At 45.4% G+C, this 23,617-nt stretch overlaps 1 protein-coding gene across 2 annotated transcripts in view; it reads left to right on the top strand.

The window, feature by feature from the left end:
* Positions 1-23,617, top strand: part of PRKCA (protein kinase C alpha) — a 488,104-nt gene that overhangs the window by 445,425 nt on the left and 19,062 nt on the right. For both annotated transcript variants that reach the window (XM_039476591.2, XM_039476590.2), the window contains exon 14: positions 13,790-13,870. In XM_039476591.2, coding sequence (XP_039332525.1) covers positions 13,790-13,870 — 81 coding nt within the window. The remainder of the gene's footprint in view (positions 1-13,789; positions 13,871-23,617) is intronic.

Genomic DNA, 23,617 nt, shown 5'->3' with positions numbered 1-23,617 from the left:
GTCCTCAACAAAATATTAGCAAATTGAATCCAACATGTATAAAAGGAATTTGCTGCTGTTTGAAGCCAGTGTAAACAATTGCAAACACTGCTTTGTACCATTTGATCCTTTCCTGGCCTTTTATGGGAGGAGTACTTAGGCTGTTCTGCTGTTTGCTTCCCGTTCTCACAGGGAAGTAAAAGGTGGCTACTATGAATAGATTATAAAGCACTTTCATTGATGTAATTACCATTAGAGAAGTCATTTGCTGTTTTCTCCAGTTCTACATAGAGCCACAATTTTTGTCTAAGTAGAATATACTTAGTTTGGACTCTAGACTCTCTGCTTTTAATCTCATGGCAGTTTTCTTTATTTAATTTATTTGGTGGTGGTGGTGGTGGTTGTCATTGAGATGGAGTCTCACTCTGTCGCCCAGGCTCAAGTGCAGTGGTGCGATTTTGGCTCATTGCAACTTCCACCTCCCGGGTTCAAGCAATTCTCATGCCTCAACTTCCTGAACTGCTAGGATTACAGGCACGTACCACTTTGTCCGGGTAATTTTTGCATTTCTGTAGAGATGGGGTTCCACCATGTTGGCCAGGCTGGTCTTGAACTTCTGACCCCAGGTAATTTTCCCAAAGTGCTGGGATTACAAACGTAAGCCACTGTGCCTTGCCAATTTTCTTTATTTTTATGTAATGCATTTTGCCCAAGGATTTCAAATATTATAGTCATTTCCCATGTGATACAGTAAGATCCTTGATCTTGGATATCATATCTTAGTGTATTTGTCTGTTTTCCCGGTTAGATTGGTAATCTGTGATACCTAGCAGAGTGCTCGACCCATAGAAATGTACAGTCAGCCATAATCAGTGGGAGTGAGTGAAGGAGAGGGCCGAGGGTGTTCTAATATCATGAGAAAACAGAGAAGCCTGAAGTTTTGCTGCTCCAGTAAAAATCAATTTCACTGCCTGAGGGGAGATTTTTAAAAATCTGTTTGATTCACTTCTGTACCTGATTGGCTTCTAATTTACTATGTCTGGGACACAGCAAGTTAATATTTGCTGAAAGAATGAATGGAAGGTTTATTGTCGCTTAAGAATTTCCAGGTGCCAACAATCATTGTAGAGTGTTTAATATATATTTTTAGTGTTACCTCTCATACCAAAATGTTTTCTCTGTCCCCCTCTGAGTCAAATTTAGTTTACTGCCTTGAATAACTTTCACCCACCAGCTTATTTCAGTAGACCAGTTCTTGTTTCTAATGTCAGGCGGTATGGAGTTATATATATTCAACTCACCTGCTGTAAGCACATTTGAATACATATAACGCCATTTACTCCCCACCCCACCTTGCCAGGTGGGTGCTGAAATTCTAAGATCACAGCTGAGGACATGGAAGCTCAGAGAGCTAACCGGTTTGCCCAAAGTCACACAGCTCCTGGCCTCCAGCAGTTGGGTTCGGAGCTCTCTCACCACATCATGCTTCCCGCTTGTATTCTGAGCTTGGCTATGCCATTGGAAAGGAGTTTGATTAGGAAGTGTCTCAACTGAGAGTTGGGGGTGTCTCACTTCTCCCCTGCTGTGGGGCTTTCTGCTTATCACACTCTGGTCTCAGTTCTGATGCTTTAGAAAGAGGGCACGGTCAGGAGACCTGAGGCCTCTCTCTTCCTGATGGTGCTGCTAACCAGTCCCATGACCTCAGCAAGCCACTGTGCCACTTTGAGCCAAAGGATCCTCTTCAGAAACCTGAAAACACCTTTTTTATTTTTTATTGTTTTTACACGGAGTCTTACTTTGTCGCCCAGGCTGGAGTGCAGTGGTGCCATCTCAGCTCACTGCAGCGTCCACCTCCCGAGTTCAAGTGATTCTCCTGCCTCAGCCTCCCAAGTAGCTGGGATCACAGGCATGTGCCACCATGTCCAGTTGATTTTTTACTTTTAGTAGAGACAGAGTTTTACCATGTTGGACCGGCTGGTCTCAAACTCCTGACCTCAAGTGATTCTGTTGCCTCGGCCTCTCAAAATGCTGGGATTACAGGCATGAGCCACCACTCCTGGCCTGAAAACACTTTTCTAAATCACCGCTTCAGACTTAGCAGTCCAGCAGTTCTAACAGCCCTTTTGCTTTTGCACTGTAGAGATAGGCGGTGTCTATGGAGTGGGCTCGGATCAGATCCCTTTGTTCTCCAGCATGACCTCGTGTCTGCCCCATGCCTGAGGTTCCGGTGCTGGGTACAGAGGTGGATGGCCCAGCCCCAAACGGGAAAGTCTGGGTTGAACTGGGGCAGACAGTCTCAGTAGAACATGACAAAGGCTTCAGGACTTGTGGGCCTCACAGAAGCAAGTGGAGGAGACAGTTATCAAACTCAGGATCCCAGCTGTCAGGTCAGAACACCCAAAACACCTTCAGGCCTGTCTTCTATCCTTCCAAACGGTACTGTCTGGATGTGTCAGACAGTGTTTTTGACCAGGTTGTAAAGAGTGCCTCTTGTGTCCTGTGTTCTATCCTTGGGAATGTATGATGTTTTTCAAACCAACTGTAATTTTTCCATCAAAATGTTTTTGATTTTTGAAAAACGGAAAGGACATTCTTTGCTTCCCTGAGACAGTAAAAGGACTTGCATGTGTTTTATGCATAGAGGCCGCTGTTACTTTGTAATGACAGCTTGGGAAGAGGCTTTTGTGGCCAGGCTTTTTATGTAAGAGTGGGCTCTAGGGGTTTAGTGAGTAGGTACAGAACAAAGATGAAGAGTAGAATCCCAGTTCAAGTGCAGCCAAGAACCGGAGAGTGAGTGTTCATTCGCATACTTTATAGGTCCATGGGGTCCTTCAAGAAAGAGCCTTCCGAGCCAAGAGTTCCTGAGTGAAGGAGGCATCTTGACTGCTTTGATCGTGTTAAGCATCTGGGCCCCTTTTCAGCAGGAGTCATCTAAACTGGGCGAGTACCCACTGTAGCTGTCTAGGGAACCACACTGGATCGAGGCCTTCAGTATAAAAAAATGTTCAGAAGTATGGATGCCAAAGCCGAAGACCAGATTCGGATCCATGTGTTGCTGCTTGCAAGCTGTGTAACGCAGGGCAAGCTGTTCCACCTCTCTGTACCTTATTTCCTTGTCTTTGCAGTGGGCCTTATGAGGATTAGATGAGCTTCAGAGCTGAAAACCCTGGCTCCTGGTACATGCCTATGGTGGTCATGTTGGTTACAGCTACTTTTAATATTGCCAGTAGCATCTGAAACCTTCCTATGTCTTCCTCAGGCTCTCCCAGGCTGGAGCTTTCAGAAGTTATAAGGCTCCTAGAGTCCTGTCCTCTCTGGGAGGCATTTGGGTGTGAAGCCCTGGTAGAGAGTGGAAGGCCAGGTGGCCTTGGAGTGGCATCCTTCCAGCTGATTCAGGCCCTTGGCCTGGTACAAGACAAGAAGCCACCCCAGTCCCTTTCATGCCCTGGTCCTGTGCCCGGGCTGGAAGAAAGCTCATTCATATCTCACTTTTACAAGACAGGCAGGCATTTGTAACATCCTGACATTCCCCCAAGCAGTTGGCTCTTGTGAGGCTAATACTGTAATAATGATCTTAATGACAAATAGCAGTAAAATTGAATGACACTGGCCCTGCTGGGGTCTGTCCTTGAAGCCAAAGACCAACCTCTCATGTGCAGTAGGGAAATCCACCAGCTCTAGCCCTTCTTGCCAACTCTGCCTCTCCTTTTGTGAGTTTCTTCATTATGGGAAACCAAATCGTCATCTCAGCCCCTTGTCTGAGGCTTCAGGGTATCAGGCAGCCCCGGGCTTGGCTGCAAGCCCGCACTGTCCCACAAGCACCAGAGACACCTGCTCCTGTCCCCAGAGAGGACAGACTCAAGAGAGTCTCCTCATTCATTCTGTGGTCTCTGAGCCTGGTCCTCAGCTCAAAGCTGGCTCCCTAGATCAAGAGAGAGAGAGAACCAGAATGGGTCATAGGAGCTGGTAGAATTCAGAGGGTCTCAGCCAGCACTGTCCAACAAAAGGAAAATACAAGCGGAAACTGTATGTAGCAGCCACGTTTTTACCAAGTTGCAAACAGATGAGGTTAACTTATTAATTAATAAAAACATTTAATACAGACCAGGCACGGCGGCTCATGCCTATAATCTCATTACTTTGAGAGGCTGAGGCAGGCAGATCACCTGAGATCAGGAGTTCAAAACCATCCTGGCCAACATGGTGAAACCCCATCTCTACAAAAATACAAAAATTAGGCAGGCATAATGATGGGTACCTGTAATCCCAGCTACTCAGAAGACTGAGGTGGGAGAATGGCTCGAACCCAGAAGGCAGAGGTTACCGTAAGCCAAGATCGCTCTACTGCACTCCAGCCTGGGTGACAGAACAAGACAGTGTCTCAAAAAATAATAACAGTGAGCTATTTGAGCTTTTTTCTTTTTCTTTTTTTTTTTTTTTTTTTTTTTTTAAGATGGAGTCTCTCTTTGTCACCCAGGCTGGAGTGCAGTGGCACGATCTCAACTCACTGCAACCTCACCTTCCTGGGTTCAAGCAATTCTCCTGCCTCAGGCTCACGAGTAGCTAGGACTACAGGCGTGCACCACCATGTCCTGCTAATTTTTGTATTTTTAGTAGAGATGAGGTTTTGCCATGTTGGCCAGGCTGGTCTCAAACTCCTCACCAAGGTGGTCTGCCCACCTCGGCCTCCCAAAGTGCAGTGCTGGGATTACAGGTGTGAGCCACCGCTCCTGGCCGTTGTATTTTTTATACTAAATCTTCAAAATATGATGTGGATTTTACACCTGCAGTGCATCTCAGTTTGGACTAGCCCTACCTTTCATCTGCTCAGAAACCGCAAGCGGCCAGTGGCTACTGTACTGGATAGTGTGGCTCTAGGCAGCTGAAAAGGGACGGTATAGCCAACATCCTAAGTCATGTGTATCTGAATGTTTATCTTCCAGTGGGGTTCTCTAACACTCTTTTCAGTGAGGCTTTGTTTAACTGGAGGTATTTGTTAACTGCAGCTGCTCTTTGAGGGAAAGATACGCTTTCTTCCAAACTGAATTTGCAGTGGTGAGGTTATGCCTATGCCTGTAACTTAGACCTTGAGGACCTCCCATGTTATCTGGTATGCAAGCCAAAGGTGACATGTTTCTCTGGGAAGAAATGCTCTAAGTTCTAAATCCCATTCTGTCGTTACAATTGAAGGCACTGCAGTATGCAGAGTGACTCTAATCTTAGCCTGGTGGCTGAGCAGGCAGGCCCTATGCAACTGATGAGTGCTGTTGCAGGAAAAACCAGCCTTGGCACTTGGCATTCTGCTTTTGGTAAGCCTTGGAGCAAGGAGAGTGCGCTATCAGAAGGCGTCACAGGAATTTAATGCTGTGGAAATAGAAAATGAAGAGCCAGCTAGGAGCCAACTTGTTGTAGAATTTAAAGCAAAACCATCAGGCGGCCCTGGCCTTTAGGATTCATGAATTTTTCTGCCCAGAAACAGGGCTCCCACACCTTTGCCTATTGAAAGCTTTCCAAATTCGGACATCAGTTTCCACCACCCAAGCAGAGAGAGGTGGTTGGCAAAACTGCTCAGATATTTGTAGAATATAAGATAAGAAACAAAGTATAATCCCCCTTGTTCAGCCCTCACTGATCCTTCCCCAAGGCACAAAGTCACACTGTTGCTTTCAGCCCTGCCTCTGTTAAAAGAAGAAACTTACTGAAACACTAAGTAACATATACAGATGGTGGGGACTGGCTCTCACAAAGTTAAACAATGTTTAACAAAGTTATGAGAGACAATTTTATTCAGGTGCCTTTGAAATATAGTTACTTAAAAACAGTTGAAATAATGCTTTTCAGGGCCAGGCGCGGTGGCTCACGCCTATAATCCCAGCACTTTGGGAGACCGAGGCAGGTGGATCACGAGGTCAAGAGATCGAGACCATCCTGGTCAACATGGTGAAACCCCGTCTCTACTAAAAATACAAAAAATTAGCTGGGCATGGTGGTGCGTGCCTGTAATCCCAGCTACTCAGGAGGCTGAGGCAGGAGAATTGCCTGAACCCAGGAGGCAGAGGTTGCGGTGAGCCGAGATTGTGCCATTGCACTCCAGCCTGGGTAACAAGAGCGAAACTTTGTCTCAAAAAATAAAAAAATAAAAAAATAATGCTTTCCAACAAATCCCTCTAATCCCCAGGGCCCTTTGATTAATATTTTATTAATCCCAGTAGCAATGTATTTGAAAGGCATAAAATTGTATCTTTAAAATAAATGTGTCAATGTTCAGTTCCACGTGTTGATTGGCTTTGATCAAGTCTCTTAACTTCCGGAACCTGTTTTCTCCCTATAAAACGGGAATACAGGGCTGGTTGCAGTGGCTCATGCCTGCAGTCTCAGCACTTTGGGAGGCCGAGGCTGGCGAGTCATCTGAGGTTGGGAGTTCAAGACCAGCCTGGCCAGCATGGTGAAACCCCATCTTTACTGAAAAAAAAAAAAAAAAAAAATTAGCCAGGCATGGTGGCAGACGCCTGTAATCCCAGCTACTTGGGAAGCTGAGACAGAAGAATTGCTTGAACCTGGGAGGCAGAGGTTGCAGTGAGCTGAGATCGTGCCATTGCACTCCAGCCTGGTCAACAGAGTGAGATTCTGTCTCAAAATAAAAAAAAAAGATAAAAAAAAAAAAAAAAAAAAGAAATACAGTATGTCCTCACTTAACATTATCAATAGGTTCTTGGAAACTGTGACTTCAAGTAAAATGATGTATAACAAAACCAATTTTTTCCCCTCATCAACATTATAAGGAAATGACCTTATTTAAGGACCCGCTGTGTGTTGTTTTGCTTAAAATCACAGTTTCCAAGAACTTACTGCTGATATGGAATGAAGACTGTAATAACAATCTCTGCTTCACTTGATTACACAAGAAGTTGTGTGTAGTGTGTACAACCTGCAGTTAGTGCCCAGCAAGTGGACTTTTACCCGCCCAAAGAGAATTTATATTGACCTTCTACTTGGTCAGGACAGGATTTGTAGAAAAGCTGAGATTGTATGATTTGCTTACCTGAAGGAAGAAGTTTTTAGAATGGACAACTCTAGCTCCCACAGCAATCCCTGAAATCTCAGTGGCTTAACACAATATTTACTGCTCACACACAGTCTGATGCAAATCAGGCAACCCTCCTCCATCTTGCAGCTAAGCCATCTGGAACAGGTGGCCCCTAGAATCACAGTGGCAGGAGGCAAGTGGGTTTTTAATGGCCTCAACTCAAAAGGGGCAACATTGCTTCCTCTCACTGTCCATTGGCCAGAACTAGTCACGTGGCTCCAAAGCAGGGGAGACTGGGAAATGGAGGGGAGTACGTGGGCTGTTTGGGAAATGCTGTCTGAGGCTGAGGGTTTGCTCCTTGGATTCTAATTTATTCTCTGATATGGCAATATGATAGCCTATTCAGACTCTTCCCACTGACGTTTTTGTTTTTGTTGTTGTTGTTGTTTGAGATAGAATCTCGTTCTGTTCCCCAGTCTGGAGTACAGCAGCAGAATTGCAACTCACTGCAAATTTTGACTCCCATTCTCCTGCCTCAGCCTCCTCCATCTCTTCTAAAAATAGTGTTTGCTATCAGATCCAGCTAAATTTTGTATTTTTAGTAGAGACGGAGTTTCACTATGTTGGCCAGACTGGTCCCAAACTCCTGACCTCAAGTGATCTACCTGCCTCGGCCTCTCATGGTGCTAGGATTACAAGCGTGAGCCACCATGTCTGGCCAGTTTTTTCTCTTTAATTTTTTTTTTTTGGTAGAGATTGGGGTGTTGCTATGTTGCCCAAACTGATCTCCAACTCCTGGCCTCAAGTGATTCTCTTTCCTTGGCCTCCTAAGGTGCTGGGATTACAGGCATGAGCCACTGCACCTGTCCCCTATTCATTTTTAAGTTTGCTTTCTGGGGTAGGTTTATCCTTGCCGTTAACCTAGGTTTTACACCACTGGAATTGAAGTAAAATTATCTCCCCACTCCAATTAGTCCATTTTTACACTGCTGTAAAGAATGACCTGAGGGGCCGGGCGCAGTGGCTCATGCCTGTAATCCCAGCACTTTGGAAGGTTGAAGTGGGTGGATCACAAAGTCAGGAGTCCAAGACCAGCCTGGCCAAATGGCAAAATACTCTCTACTAAAAGTACAAAAAAATTAGCTGGGCATGGGGGCAGGCACCAGTAATCCCAGCTACTTGGGAGGTTAAGGCAGAGAATTACTTGAACCTGGAGACAGAGGTTGCAGTGAGCCGAGATTGTGCCACTGCACTCTAGCCTGAGCAACAGAGTGAGACTCCGTCACAAAAAAAAAAAAAAAAAAGAAAAGAAAAGAAAAAAGAACTACCAGAGATTGGGTAATTTCTGAAGAAAAGAGGTTTAACAAGAAGCATCACTAGGAGGTCTCAGGAAACTTACAATCATAGCAGACGGCAAAGGGGAAGCAAGCGTGCCTTCTCACCATGGTGGAGCAAGGGGGAGAGAGAGAAGGTGGGGAGTGCCAAGCACTTTTAAACCATCAGATCTTGTGAGAACTCACTCACTATCATGGAGAACAGCAAGGGGAAATCGCCCGAATGATCCAATCACCTCCCTCCAGGCCCTTCCTCGACATGTGGGGATTGCAATTCGAGACGAGATTTGGGTGGGGACACGATATGGTTTATGGACACAAACCATATCGGGAGGTAAGCAGTGGCTTTCAGGAGTTAGCCAAGCAGTTGTAATGGATTTTTTTTCCTTTGCTTAAGGGTGTAGGTTAAGTGTACTAAGCACGTACTAAGTGGAGAATGTTACAGTAAGCGGAGTTGATGCTGCCACTATGCTCAAGGAAATGGCTTTGTTTTTGTTAGTTTGAAATGAGTATCCAGTGTGTAAATCAGCTCTTGATCTTTTAGACTGAAGGACTGTGGAAAGGACAACTCACTTCAGTTAAAATAGGCATCTCCTGGCCGGGTATGGTGGCTCATACCTGTAAATCACAACACTTTGGGAGGCTGAGGCAGGAGGATCACTTCAACCCAGGAGTTAGGGTCCAGCCTATGCAACAAAGCAAAACCCTGTCTCTCTCAAAAAATTCTTTAAAAATTAGCTGGGTGTGGTGGTGCATGCCTATGGTCCCAGCTACTTAGGAAGCTGGGTGGGGGGATTGCTTGAGTCCAGGAGTTGAGGCTGCAGTGAGCTGTGATCATGCCACTGCACTCCAGCCTGGGCAACAGAGCAAGACCCTGTCTCCGAAATAAATAAATACATACATACATACATACATACATAAAATAACATTTTCAAATCACCAATATGAATCATCTTAATTTTCCTGTGTTTAATACTTTGCTTTGGATTTAATTATTAGAGAAGTACATCAATAGCTAGCCACTGAGTTACAAATATGTTAATTTTTTCCTATGAATTTCTCCTTCAGCATTCTACCCTCCTCGGGAGCATCTGGAAAACAATATGGCCTGCTGTACAGCTTTTTCTTCCTCGCAAATTTTGTTTGGGAAAAGCCACATTTCCCACCTAGCATCACAGAGTGTGTTTTTCTTTAATTTTATAATTCGCAGCTCTACAAAGACTCTGTTGATAGGGACAAGGTGTGTGAGACAACAATTATGTGTGTGGAACCTTGTCACATTTTCTTAGAAAATTATTTTAGAGAACAGCCCTAATCCAAGACATTGGGACTTGTGATCGTTTTCAGAGAAAATCGTGGGGCTCGTTAATCCTTTGATTCAAGTATATTTTAAAACGATATTTTCTAGTTTGACTAATTAAAGTTTTCCCACTATGATAAATGGAAGAGACTTATCATTTGATCAAAATTTTAGTAGTGCTTAATGTTTGCATACCACCCTACAGTTTTTAAGCAAAATCCATTTACATTCACTCGTTTAATTATCCTCTGGGTTTTTCTAGATAAGCAGAGTTTCCCATGGGTGGAATGCTTCCTTTCTTGGGAGTACTTGACAGTTCCTCTCAGATTTATACATTTCTAGTTGGCACAGCTTCTGCCGTTTAGATGCAGGAAATAGAGAATGCCACTAGAGAAACAGATGGAAAGACAAGAAACAGATCCAAGTATGTGCAAGTTCATTTGTTCATTCACGCATCCATTCACTTATCCATTTATTTATTCATCATTCATTCAACAAATAGTCATTAAACTTACTATGGCAGTGTCTCCCATAGGAGGTCATAGGATGTTTAAAAGTAGAATGCTGGAGTAGGGAAGCTTCCATGTAAACCTTTGTTCAGACACTAATTTTAAGTTTTTCACAATTTTTTAATCTAGGCAATTGGGAAATTATATAGTCAATCTGTGTTTACGCGGTATAGCAGTGCTCTGTTTTCTGTTCTAACTTCGAAAACACAAAACAGAAACAGAATTGCCCACTGGTTACAATGGCGCTAGCCTAGATCAGCCATCATTTAGCTGACTCCCAGATGTGTGAACACTCAGCCAAGATCAGCAGCACCACCTGACTGACCCTACAAAGACTTAAAGATAGTCCTAAAATTAACATAGCACCTTCTTTCTGGTCTAGGTAGAATTATGTGTTTAAATGTTGCTAGCTCTGTGGTAGTGTCTGCTATGGCAGCAGTAGCAATGGGGGCAGCTGTGTTGAGGAAGAGTGAGTGTTGCAGCTTTCCTACTGATCTGGGAGGTACTGGGTGTGAAGGGTCTCAATGTCAGAGAAAATGTAGCCAGTAGACTTCAGTCTCTTAGTGGAAGACCATGAGTTTGAGGAGTTCCTTGCCAAAGACTGGGCTGGCTTAGATGAAAATGAAGAGGCACGTGTCTGGGAAGATTAACCTAAACTTAAACTGTTTACTAAATACTAGGAGAGAGAACCCAGGGTGAAACATTTGAAGGTGTTTATTGGCCGGGCGTGGTGGCTCACACCTGTAATCCCAGCACTTAGGGAGGCTGAGGTAGGCAGATCACCTGAGGTCAGGAGTTTGAGACCAGCCCAGTCAACATGATGAAACCCCATCTCCACTAAAAATACAAACATTTATCTGGACGTGGCGCGGTGGTGGGTGCCTGTAATCCCAGCTACTCAGGAAGCTGAGGCAGGAGAATCACTTAAACCCAGGAGACAAAGGCTGCAGTGAGCCGAGATTGCACCACTGCACTCCAGCCTGGTGCCTGGTGACAGAGCAAGACTCTGTCTCAAAAAAACAAAAAACAAACCAGATTCTAAAGCAAGAAGTCCCCAATTTAAACTCTTGCTCTGCCACTTACTAACTGGGCAAACCTCAAACAGGTTTCTTAGTCTTTTTTGACTTCGGTTTTTTTCATCTGTAAAATAGAGTAGATACTTAATAGCATCTACCTAATATGGCTATTGGAAAATCAAAGGAGGCAGAGTCTACTAAGCACCTCTTATGTGCTTCGTATCTGCTAACTACTCAGTAATGTTTTCTGGAACTGTGTTTCTGTATCAGGCATTTTACTAGGTGCTAGGGCTTTCAGGGTGAACACTGATTCTACCTTCAGGAAATTTTTACTCCATCAGAGTAGGACCATTAGTCAAATAAGCATTTCATTGCAATTCCAGTAAGTGCTATAAAAGAGAATATCCAATCCTATAGAAAGGTGAAGCAAGACAAACAACTTTCTTTCTGAACCCAGGAAAGGCGTCCTTGCTAATGGATGGCTCTGTGGGTGTATTACCCTGAAAAATGAAGAGGTCTGAGCTGATGATTTCGTATGTGATAAAAGCGATTTTTTCAAACAGGTTAAGAAAGGATGAATTATTCATTAAATTATGCTGGGATAAGACATTAACATAATGGAGAACATTCTAAGTTTTCCTATGTCACATTCCAAAATAATGTTTAAGTTGAATAAAGTACTAGATGTAAGAAGTAAAACTATAAAAGAACTAGAAAAGATTGGGCACAGTGGCTCATGCCTGTAATCCCAGCACTTTGGGAGGCTGAAGCGGGCGGATCACCTGAGGTCAGAAGTTTGAGACCAGCCTGGCCAACATGCTGAAACCCCATCTCTACTAAAAATAGACTGGAGCCTCATTTATTGGGGTTTTTTATATGTGTATTTCCCAAGTTTTCAGAAAAGAATGTAGCAGAAGAGAACAGAGGTGGAAAAGCAATTAGAGACTTCTTGTAGGTTCCTATGTTTACCATTTTCTTGTCAAGGAAATGAGCTACAATGGTGCCAAACCTGACCTTGTTAGGCACACTGTTGATGCTTGTGGTTCTCATTCTACATGCAAAAATATTAGTAATACATTAAAGAAATGAAACTGGGTGGACATGCAGAAAGTTTTGTGTCCCAGGACATTTAATTAGACATTCTGGGCCGTTAAAAAAAAAATCCTAGAACATTTCAAAGTAAAAATTGTAAGTAAAGTGGCAGAATGGTTGTGCTGAGTTCCTGTTAGTGTGTCTTGACCTTGAATCCTGGCGTGTGATCCATGGGTTTCGGAATTGCGTGCAGCAGGTGCACAGCATACCTGAGAGGTAATGAAGCCAGTGTTTTAATAAGCCCTGCCATACTTAGAAATGCAAATCTGTATTCCTCCCTCCCACGAAGGGAGGTTATAGAATTATTCCAATACTTCTGATAGCCACAAAGGCAGAAGGAAGCATAGAATGAGCTCCCTGTGGACCCATCACCCAATTTCAACAATTTCCTGCATTTGCCAACTCATTTCATCTGGTTTCCTCCCACTTCATTTATTGTTTGTTTGTTTTTTTAATTTAAAATATCATGTCAGTTCACCCATAAATACTTTCTTATGTATTTCACCCACAAATATACTCATTTCTAACTGATAAGCACACTTTTAAAAAATGTTTTAATCTTACTTTTTAAGAGAGACAGGGTCTTGCTATATCACCCAGGCTAGCCTCAAACTCCTGGGCTCATGCGATCCTCCTGCTTCAGCCTCCCAAGTAACTGGGACTCCAGACTCACACCACCACACTCAACTAAAATACACACTTTCTAACTAGTCAGCCTACCATTATGCCACCTAACAAAATGAGTGGCAAGCCCTCAGTATCATCTAACATCCAGATGGTATCTTAATTTTTCTCAGCTGTTTCAAATTTTCTTTGTTGCAGTCAGCTCCACATATTTGTTTACGACATTTTACGTCTTTTTCAAAATATTTTAAAACTTCCATTGTTCAACAGACTGCATATCATTGCACTTCTGTGTGCAACACAAGGAAACTAGAATTTTTCCTTATCATCATGCTTACTATTATACTCTTAATAAAGCCCTGTTAATATAGTTTGATCATCTTATGTGTCAGACTCTTAACTCTGAATGACCTCTGGCTTTTTCTTACTTTTTAATTTTATTATTAAAATTTTTTTCAAAAGATAGAGACAGGATCTTACTATGTTGCCCAAGCTGGTTTCAAACTCCTGGGCTCAAGCGGTCTTCCTGCCTCAGCCTCCTAAGTTGCGGGGATGAGAGATGTGAGTTACTGCACCCAGCCTCTGGGTAATAATTTTTCTAAAAATTATGCCCACTTCAGTGTCCACATATTTTCCACTAGTTAGGATAATTAAACTTACCTTCAGAGAGTGCAGTGGCATCTCCAGGTGGATTCAGAATAGGAGTCCCAAAACCAGCCGTAGGCAGTGAATCACAGGGTAATAGTCTCCGTGTGTCTGACTTGAAGGGTGGGTCCTCTTCCCTTGGTGTAACACCACCTCATCGGCATGACCTGAGTGAATAAATGCCAACTTGCTTGACTTACCTGTTCTGACAGGGGCTATTGGACGTACCACTAAATGTAATTGATGTGTTTGTTTTCACACAGATAATCGCTTATCAGCCATATGGAAAATCTGTGGACTGGTGGGCCTATGGTGTCCTGTTGTATGAAATGCTTGCCGGGCAGGTAATGTTTTGCCACATTTTCATGTTTGTTTACTGCTGTGTTATGTGAATACTTCAGCACTGGTTGGGCCTCAAGAGCAGGCCCTGATGTTTTCGTGTGGCTGGTGTTGGCGTGACTTCCCTGACCCAGGCGAAAGAGGGAGAAACTCCTCCTTCAAAGTGGCTTATGTTCCGTCTGCACAGAAATTATCTCTAGTCATAGAAACTCCAAATTGAAAGCTACAACCTGGAGTGTAGACAATGTTGGTTTCACATGATGAAATGTGCATGTTGGCCAGGTGTGGTGGCTCACAACTGTAAACACAGCACTTTCGGAAGCTGAGGCAGGCGGATCACCTGAGGTTAGGAGTTTGAAACCAGCCTGGCCAACATGACGAAACCCCATCTCTACTAAAAAATACAAACATTAGCCAGGCGTGGTGATGCACATCTATCAGCACAGCTACTTGGGCCACTGAGGCACGAGAATTGCTCGGACCCAGGAGGTAGAGGCTGCAGTGAGCTGAGACCCTGCCATTGCACTCCAGCCTGGGTGACAGAAAGACAGTCTCAAAAAAGAAAAAAGAAATGTGCATGTTGATGACAGCAGTGGCCTCTGAGTTTTCAGTGTCGTAAAACTGGATTTGGGTTATGGTTTGCTGCCGGTTTGTCTCCAAAGATTGCCCCAGCTGCTGTCCATGTGTGTAATTAGTAGTAGTATTTAAGGAAGACAGTGACCTTGAAGAAGTGTTTTTATAGTTCCTCGCCATCTCCGCTTATCTCACCTTTGGCAATTCATTGCTAATTTTCACAGAAGCCCAGTGAGGCTGAACTTCCAGTTAAGGAAGGTAAATTAGCTTTCTCTTAGGATGTGACATGTACCAGATAACCATGTGCCTTATTGCCTAACATGGCACTTTCTAATATAATGGCCTTAATATCTGTGTCATCAGGATGAGTCATACTAGCTGCCAACTCTAGGCCTGGCCCCTAAGACATCCTACGTGACTGTCCTCATGCTCTTGGTGAAATTAGGAGGAATTAGTGGAGAAATCTAAGGCCCTAAAAGGTGGTGGGGCTGGGCCGGGCATGGCAGCTCATGCCTGTAATCCCAGCACTTTGGGAGGCTGAGGCAGGTGGATCACTGGAGGTCAGGAGTTTGAGACCAGCCTGGCCAACATGGTGAAACTCTGTCTCTACTAAAAATATAAAAATTAACTGAGCCTGGTGGCACATGCCTGTAATCCCAGCTACTTGAGGGGCTGAGGCAGGAGAATTGTTAGAACCCAGGAGGCAAAGGTTGCAGTGAGCCGAGATCATACCATTGCACTCCAGCCTGGGCAACAGAGCAAGACTCTGTCTCAAAAAACAAAAAAAAAGAAAGAAAGATGGTGGGGCTGATGGATTCGAGAAACCTGAGTCCTTAAATGACTCTGTGGGTCAGTGCCCCACCCCCACGGGGGATACATCCTTGGCAAAGTCCTATGTGGGCTAGGGCAGTGACCCCCAGGGTCATTCAAGGACCCAGGTTTCTCGCATCCATTGGCCCTACCATCTTTTAGGGCCTCAGATTTCTCCACTCATTCCTCCTCCTTTCATCCGAGAGCGTGAGGACAGTCACATAGGATGCCTTAGGAGCCAGGCCTAGAAGTCGCATGTATCACTTCTGCCTAGGTTTCACGGGCCACTTGGCCCCACTGGGACACAGAGAAGCAGGAAGTATAGCATATCTGGGAGCTCAGCAGGGGAAGTGGGCTTCGTAATCACCCAGCACATCTCTGCCTTCTACTAAACATGATCCCGGGCAGCTTTTTATAATTCCCAGCACGCATGTGCTAGTGCCAAGATCTGTGACTCTCGTGGCCAGAAGCCTTAGTAAGAAACAGTGGAAAGAGCCATTCATGCTCTGCAGCAGAGCCATTCCCAAAGACATCTTCGTTTCTGGGGAAAAAAGTCTTCCCTTCCCACATGTTACGTCCATTGACTGGCTTATTTATTCACTCACCATGTATTTATTCATTGAATGCTTATGATGTGCACGGCCGTAAGGGTGAACAAAACAGATGAAAATCCTTACTGTCATGAAGCTTACAGCTTAGAGGAAGAGAGACAGCAGATGGTTACATATGAAAATATATAACACGGCAGAGGTAAGCTAGGAAGAAAAGTCATAAAGCAGGAAAGAAGGTAGTGTTGAAATTTTAGCTAGGATGGCCAGAGAGGACCTCACATAGAAGATAAGGTTAAGACCTAAAGGATATATGGGGATGTCTGTGTGCATATCTGAGGAAAGAGTGTTCCAGGCAGAGGGAGCAGCCAGTGCAAAGACCCTAAGGTCGTAGAGTGTGCAGCCATGTTTAAGAAATGGAAGCTGCCAGTGGGGCTAGAGCAGAGTTGAGCTAGAGAGGGAGGGAGTAGGAGGCCTGAGGTCAGAGAGGACGAGGCTCTGGGTACTGTTGCTAGCGGTGGCATATCCGAGATTGCTCTCTAGCCCAGGCAACAGAAAAAACTCTGTCTCAGAAAAAAAAAAAAAAAAACTTTTGAGCAGGAACAAAAGGAAGTAAGGGCACTCGGAAGACATCCGAGCCGGCAGCTGGAGGGATCAAGGGCACTCTTGACTTCTGACTTGGGGTTTTATGCATTGGCCTTCTCCCGGGGTCTTATGTCTCTTCGCGCCTGACCCTTCCCTTGGGTTGGGCTGTCTGCGTGTGCAGTGGCCTGCTAGCACTTGGGAGGGGCGACATGTGCAGCGTGTTTACTGGAGTTCTACGTGTGCTCACCTGAGGCCTTCTTCCCTTACCAGTCAGATGTCCCTAGAAGGTGGTAAACCAGTTAAACTCTGCCATGTTGCCTCTTAATACATGTGCTCGAGCTCACCCACCCAGCTCCTGAGATCTTATCGGGAAGCTGCCGCTCACCAGGTTCAGGTGTTTCTGTTTGTTGGGAGACTGCCTTTCCTTGGGGCTGGCTGCAACCAATTATTATTTTAGAGAGACAGTTAACAGCTGCCTGACCATCACCTGATGGTCACCTGGCATTCCTGGTGGGTGGAGGGAGCCCTCTCCTGCCCCTCTCATGTCTGACCAGCTATCTATTGTAACACTGCAAACATGAAGGTCATCTCCAGACCAAGGACTTTGCCTTTAGGATGGGAGGCCGTGGATGAGCTCTCCTTTATGTGTCTTTCATTATATTTCCTCAATACTGAAATGGTCTTGTAGGCATTGAGAGATACAAAGCTTTAGATCATTATTTTGATTATTATTTCTCAGTGGTGTTAAGACTTGATTGACATCAAAAGAGTGGTTTGTTTATTATTTATTTAGTTCCCCCCACGCCCACCCCATCAAAGCATTCCTCCTAGGCCAAATACCTCCGTGTAGAAACACAGAAAGGCAGTTCATACACAGTCACCATCAGTGAGTCAACAGCAGGGGAAACGCAGTTGCCTGCTCAAGTTAATTTCCCCGTCTTTAAAATTTTGACAGTAAAATTTGGCTCTGAATTACAGGCCCCCTAGGAACCCTGCTGTTCATGAAGGCACAAAAAGCCAAGTCCCCCTCTTGATCCCACTTGAATGTTCAGTCCTTGAGTCCAGAAAACAAACCTTGCTTTCATTAAGAGTCACATTTGCATATGCTAACAAGCAAAAGGGGCTGGGCGGAAAGGAAGCCAGGATCTGTTTCCGAGGGTGCTTTACAAGAGGTCTCTGACTCCTCAAAGCAAATTTAAAGTATTCCCAGGCTGCGACTCAGCTCAGAAAGGGTAATGAGGGCTCTACCAGTTTTATCCACAGCCCCTCCAGCTTCAGGAATCCCAGAGACCCAGCAAAGGAAATAGACATTGTTATTGAAAAGCCTGATTAATGATAAAGTTGTTGATGGGGTTGCGGTCTAAGTTTGTCCTCTTTAATCACAGAGGGCTGAAGATAAGCAGGAAAAAAATAGTTTATTACCATTTTCTTCTCATTTGCTTTATTTATTGTCAGCAGCCAAGGGGGCAGTTAAGAATTAAACAGCCTGAGGCTTTATTCAGTTTCTGTACTGCTTGACAAATACCATCACTATCGGGGCATAAGTAGTGTCTACCCAGCACTCTAATGAGCACATTACACATCGAAGTGTTCTCAGTGATCGTCATAAAGGGACCAGCCCTCTCCTTATGTCCTTTTCTGCCTGGGTTATTTATGCTTTGACTTGACTCCTGCTGAATCAGTAATCGCCACTTCATCTCAGAACTTTGGCCTGAATAGTCCATGGGAGCATGTCCAGCCCCCGAGCCCAGGCTTCAGTGATTTGCAAATGAGCATGGCCTCAGTGACCACTTGCTACCTGAGATCGCACCAGCGCTGTGAGGTGGCTCACACCTGGGATTATGAATCATTTTTGCAAAATATAAACCGTCACTTCTCGTGTATCAGTTTAAAACTCACAAATTATAGCCGCGCACAGTAGCTCATGCCTGTAATCCCAGCGCTTCGAGAGGCCGAGGCAGGCGGATCACAAGGTCAGGAGTTCAAGACCAGCCTCACCAACATGATGAAACCCTATCTGTACTAAAAATACAAAAAATTAGCCAGACGTGGTGGCATGCACCTGTAATCCCAGCTACTCAGGAGGCTGAGGCAGGAGAAATCATTTGAACCCAGGAGGTGGAGGTTGCAGCGAGCCAAGATTGCACTACTGCACTCTAGCCTGAGTGACAGAGGGAGACTCCATCTCAAAACAAAACAAAACTAAACAAACAAACAAAAAAAAAAAAACTCACAAATTACATATTGCTAAAGTGGGAAGGAGCAGGGCAGGAGGGATATAACCCATTCAGAAAATGTTTACACCGATCCAAGACTTCAACACGTAGCTTAGCTTGGAATAGTGAGTCCAGATTTGTAGAAATTAAAAACCCTAAAGCACCTGAGTGACACGTTACTCCCACAATCCCCAGGCTAAGCGGCTGGCAGTGCTGGAAAGGAAAAGGAATAGAATTAATAACTTTTCACCATTGCCTTGCCTTGAATGCCAGAGCCTGAGGGCGAGTGATTACCTGTCACTTACTTGGGGTCAGGAGTTCAAGACCAGCCTGGCCAACATGATGAAACCCCGTCTCTACTAAAAATACAAAAAATTAGCCAGATGTGGTGGCGGGCACCTGTAATCCCAGCCACTCACTCCCTGTCAGATGCTCCAGGGGTATGTAAGCCTGGAGAGACTTAACAAAAGCCATAAATGTGTTCACATTTTTAGGCGACAGGTTGCCACCCATGGGACGTTATTATGGGGATGTAATTCAGAGAAGAAAAAAATGTGCACAGATGTCTATCATAGCATTAGTTATTAGGGTACATGCTGGAAGCAATTGTAAACGTGCCATGGACCAGTGGATCTGTCCTGATGACGCATTACCTCAACGGCCCGTGGCCAGTGGCATTCAGCTCATGGAAACACTGGCAGCTACGAAGAAAATGTATTTCAACATTCAGTGAAAAACAGAAACTCCAAATTATGCATCATAATTTGAAAATAATATAAGAACGCACAAGAACCCACATAAAAATAAGAACAATTTTTGTGTCCACATGAAGGGAATGGGGATGCTTTTTTTGTAGACCTCCCCTCCCACAATATTACATAATTTTCATTTCAAATAGGGCTCCAGGCCGGTTGTGGTGGCTCACATCTGTAATCTCAGCACTTGGGCAGGCCAAGGTGAGCGGATCACTTGAGGTCAGGAGTTCAAGATCAGTCTGGCCAACATGGTGAAACTCCGTCTCTACTAAAAATACAAAAAATTAGCCAAGGGTGGTGGTGTGCACCTGTAATCCCAGCCACTCAGGAGGCTGAGGCAGGAGAATCACTTGAACCCAGGAGGCAGAGGTTGCAGTGAGCCGAGATTGCACCACTGCACTCCAGCCTGAACAAGCAGAGTGAGAATCCATCTCACTATATATATAGCAGACTCCAGCAGCGTTCCTGAATGTGCTTGTCATTACTGCTATTCACCGGGTACTTCTAGTCTTTCTCCTTCCTGGCATGGTAGGATTGTACTTCCTTTCTCATGTATTTGGGGGGTGGCAGGGAGCACCGGCCAGTGAGATCGGGGGAGGTGCTCCAGGGTGGGGCTGGAAGCGCAGGTACAAGACACTGCAGAGCTGCCGCTCCAGCCTTTGCTGCAGCACGACTGTGACAGTGGCTGCTCCATCCGGGCAGGTCCCCAAGGGCAACCAGCAGAGGCCTCTCTGACCCCCAATGTACAGGCAGCATAAGCAGAAAATGAAACATGTTGTCTCTTTTTTTTTTTTTTTAAGACAGAGTCTCACTCTGTCACCCAGGCTGGAGGGCAGTGACACAGTCTCAGCTCACTGCAACCTCCGCCTTCTGGGTTCAAGTGATTCTCCTGTCTCACCCTCTTGAGTAGCTGGGATTACAGGTGTGTACCATCACACGCGTCTAATTTTTGTATTTTTAGTAGAGATGAGGTTTCACCATGTTGGTCAGGCTGGTCTTGAACTCCTGACTTCGTGATCCACCCGCCTCAGCCTCCCAGAGTGCTGGGATTACAGGCGTGAGCCACTGCGCCTGGCCACATGTTGTCTTACATTTTGGCGATGGTCTTGGTTTGTTTCCACAGCAGGACCTATCCTATCCTCACTGATCCCTGAAGGCATGGTTAAGATACCAATAGTCTACATCTTGAAGTAAGCCAGTCACAGGGACATGTATTGTATCATCCCACTTGTATGAGATACCTAGGGTAGTCAGGTCTTAGAGACAGAAAGTAGAATGTGGCTGCCAGGGGCTGGGGGGACGGGAGAATGGGGAGTCTATTTCATGGGTGGGTTTCAGTGCGGAAGGTGAGAAAGTTCTGTAGATGGCTGGTGGTGATGATTACAGAACATGAACGTACTTAATGCCACAGTGCAGTGCACTTAAAAGTGATTAAGATGATAAATTTTGTGTTATATATTTTATCACAACTTAAAAAAATAGTCTCTATCTTTGCAGCAGAGGAAACAGACTAGAAAAAAGGATGCATTTGATTTGATGGTATTCCAAAGCTGGGGGAGGCGCGTAACTACCCCTCTTCCCTACACCCAGCAACAGCCCTCTTTTACCTTCTGCACATTCATGCCATCTTCAACCAGCAGGAATCTGGGGAAGCAACGCAGAAGTTGCATTGGCCAGCAGCTGGGAAGGGAGCCAGCCTGATTCCCATCAATTCATCAGAGCTGGAAAACCATGCCAGGTCTCTAGCTCAGAGGTCAGTGGCTGTCTATGGAATGACTTGAAACATCTCAGCCTCCTGGGGCTGCCCCGCCCTTTATTTTTAGAACTCACCACTGCATATTGTGTAGGCTATGAATCAGCCTTCTAAAATGTACCCCAAAACTCTTGCCTTCATTAGATCCCCTGGGATGTGGTGATGGAGAGTCCCAAATCCTTGGGGCCACACCAAGGCTGGAATGCACAGGCTGTGTCACAGGGGCATTTGGTCTTGTGGCTTTGTTACAGTTTAGGCATCTTATTCCACCAGACAAGCCTAAGAGGCCTCTGAGGATCCTTCCAGCCCTGCACTAATAATTCACATTGATTTAAACAGCTTTGTTCACTGCAGGACTTCTCAGGGCCTTTACAATTTAAATGTAAAAGCAAATTGCCAGAGAGGGGTGTAGGATGCAAACTTGGACCCAGGAAAAGATACTGTAGGATTAATGTTCTAAGGAATACTCTCTGGGGAGTGCCAGTGTCCAGGTGTCCTGCCTTCTCTGGGGCCCAGAGAAGACTTGATGGTGAAAGTCCTCCTTTGATCTATAGAATCGAATCCCTGATGCAGCCATTCCCCTTCAGAAATTATCGTATGTGGTGACAGCTCACCTGGAAAAGCTGGTTCCCATGCCAGGAGACAATGAAGAAGGTGCATCTGGCCAGTGCCCTGCACAGCATGTTCCCCAAACAATTCCTGGCCTTCCGCGTTTGGAGGTGGGATGGCTGCAGCTGCATTGACCTGATCTTCTTCAAATGAGAAGAAACTTCTCACCGCCCTACTCAAGAGCATTTCCTGGAGAAGCTTCACCTGTGTTCCTTAGAGAACGTTTCTCTTAGGCCTTTGGTTTGTGTTGTCTGGGACTTGGCCCCCGCCTCGTTCCTGCAGCTGAGACTCAAGCACCTGCAGAGAGACTGGCTGAATCTCGCCCACACCTTTGTCACTGCTCAATAAGGTGCACCCCACTTCGCCGGCTTCGGGGACATGCAGCTGACATGGTCGCACAGGGCCCAAGCCCAGAAGAACCCTGCGCATTTGGTTTGCTGCTCTGTTCTCGCCACCTTGAAACCTTGAAATTCTTTTTTTTTTTTTTTTTTTTTTTTTCTGAAACGGAGTCTTGCCCTGTCACCAGGCTGGAGTGCAATGGTGCAATCTCGGCTCATTGCAACATCCACCTCCCGGGTTCAAGCGATTTTTCTGCCTCAACCTCCCTAATAGCTGGGATTACAGGCGCCCGCCAACACACCCAGCTAGTTTTTTGTATTTTAATAGAGACAGGGTTTCACTGTGTTGGCCAGGATAGTCTCAAACTCCTGACCTCATGATCTACCTACCTTGGCCTCCCAAAGTACTGGGATTACAAGCATAAGCCCCCACGCCTGGTCAAAATTCTTAATAATCTTTAAATGAGGGACTTACATTTTCATTTTGCACTGAGACTTGGAAAGTCTGTGTCAGGCCCTGACCAGGGGTCCTCTCGGGCCACATGGTGAGGTGCCAATCAATGACCTATAAGCATAGCTTCTGCCCCACTCCCTTACAGGCCACATTTGCTTTGCAGAGAACGTGCACACAGCCAGTTTAGCGGCCTTGAGCCCTTGCAGGGTGCAGGCCACAGCCCTTAGCAGAAAGCACACCATATTTTTGTTTTTGAAGCAAAGCCTTGCTCTGTCTCCCAGGTTAGAGTGCAGTGGCACAATCTCAACTCACTATTCTCGTGCCTCAGCCCCCTGAAGAGCTGGGACTATAGGCATGTGCCACTATGCTAATTTTTGTGTTTTTGGTAGAGATGAAGTTTTGCCATGTTGACCAGGCTGGTCTTGAACTCCTGACCTCAGGTGATCTACCCACCTTGGCTTCCTAAAGTGCTGGGATTACAGGCATGAGCCACCACACCCAGCCACCACATTTGTTGGAGTTACAAAAATCTCCTTCACCAAAACTCAGCCAGATTTATGGATCACTGATTAGGGAAAATGAGAAGTTTTATGGGTATCCTGTAGTAGGTATCCAGAAGAAGCAGGCTGTAGGCTGTTGGGCAGGGAATATATAATGGGCACAAGGCCAGCCTACACTGTAGCTCCATTATGGCCCTCCCCCACCACTGCCTGCCTGCTTTGCCCCTACAGACAGAAGCGACACGTCCCCCTGCTGACACAGGTGGCTGTCGGGAGCCTGCACTCCCTGGTGGGTGCCCCCCTCCCCGCAAGCTGCCCTAGGGTCCTCCCAGGCTCCATGTTGCTCCTGCTGGTGGAAATCACTGTGGCTGGCTGCCTCTGCCCTGCTCTGGGTCAGGCAGGCTCATTTTAGCTCTCTTTACCCACCTGCAGCTTCCACCATTAAACCTTCCTTACACTGGTTACTTATTGGGCACAACACAAAACACAAGGCACTTTACTCTCAGAAACCCAATCTTGCAAGTTGGAGAACTGTGTATTAAAGAACTAAGTCATTTGCCTGTGGACACCCAGCTAGGAAGTTAGTAGAGCTAGAATTCTCGTCCAGATTG

Source organism: Saimiri boliviensis, chromosome 17 (genome assembly GCF_048565385.1).
Source record: "Saimiri boliviensis isolate mSaiBol1 chromosome 17, mSaiBol1.pri, whole genome shotgun sequence".
NCBI classification, from domain to species: Eukaryota; Metazoa; Chordata; class Mammalia; order Primates; family Cebidae; genus Saimiri; species Saimiri boliviensis.
This window is presented reverse-complemented; position numbering and strand designations above follow the sequence as displayed.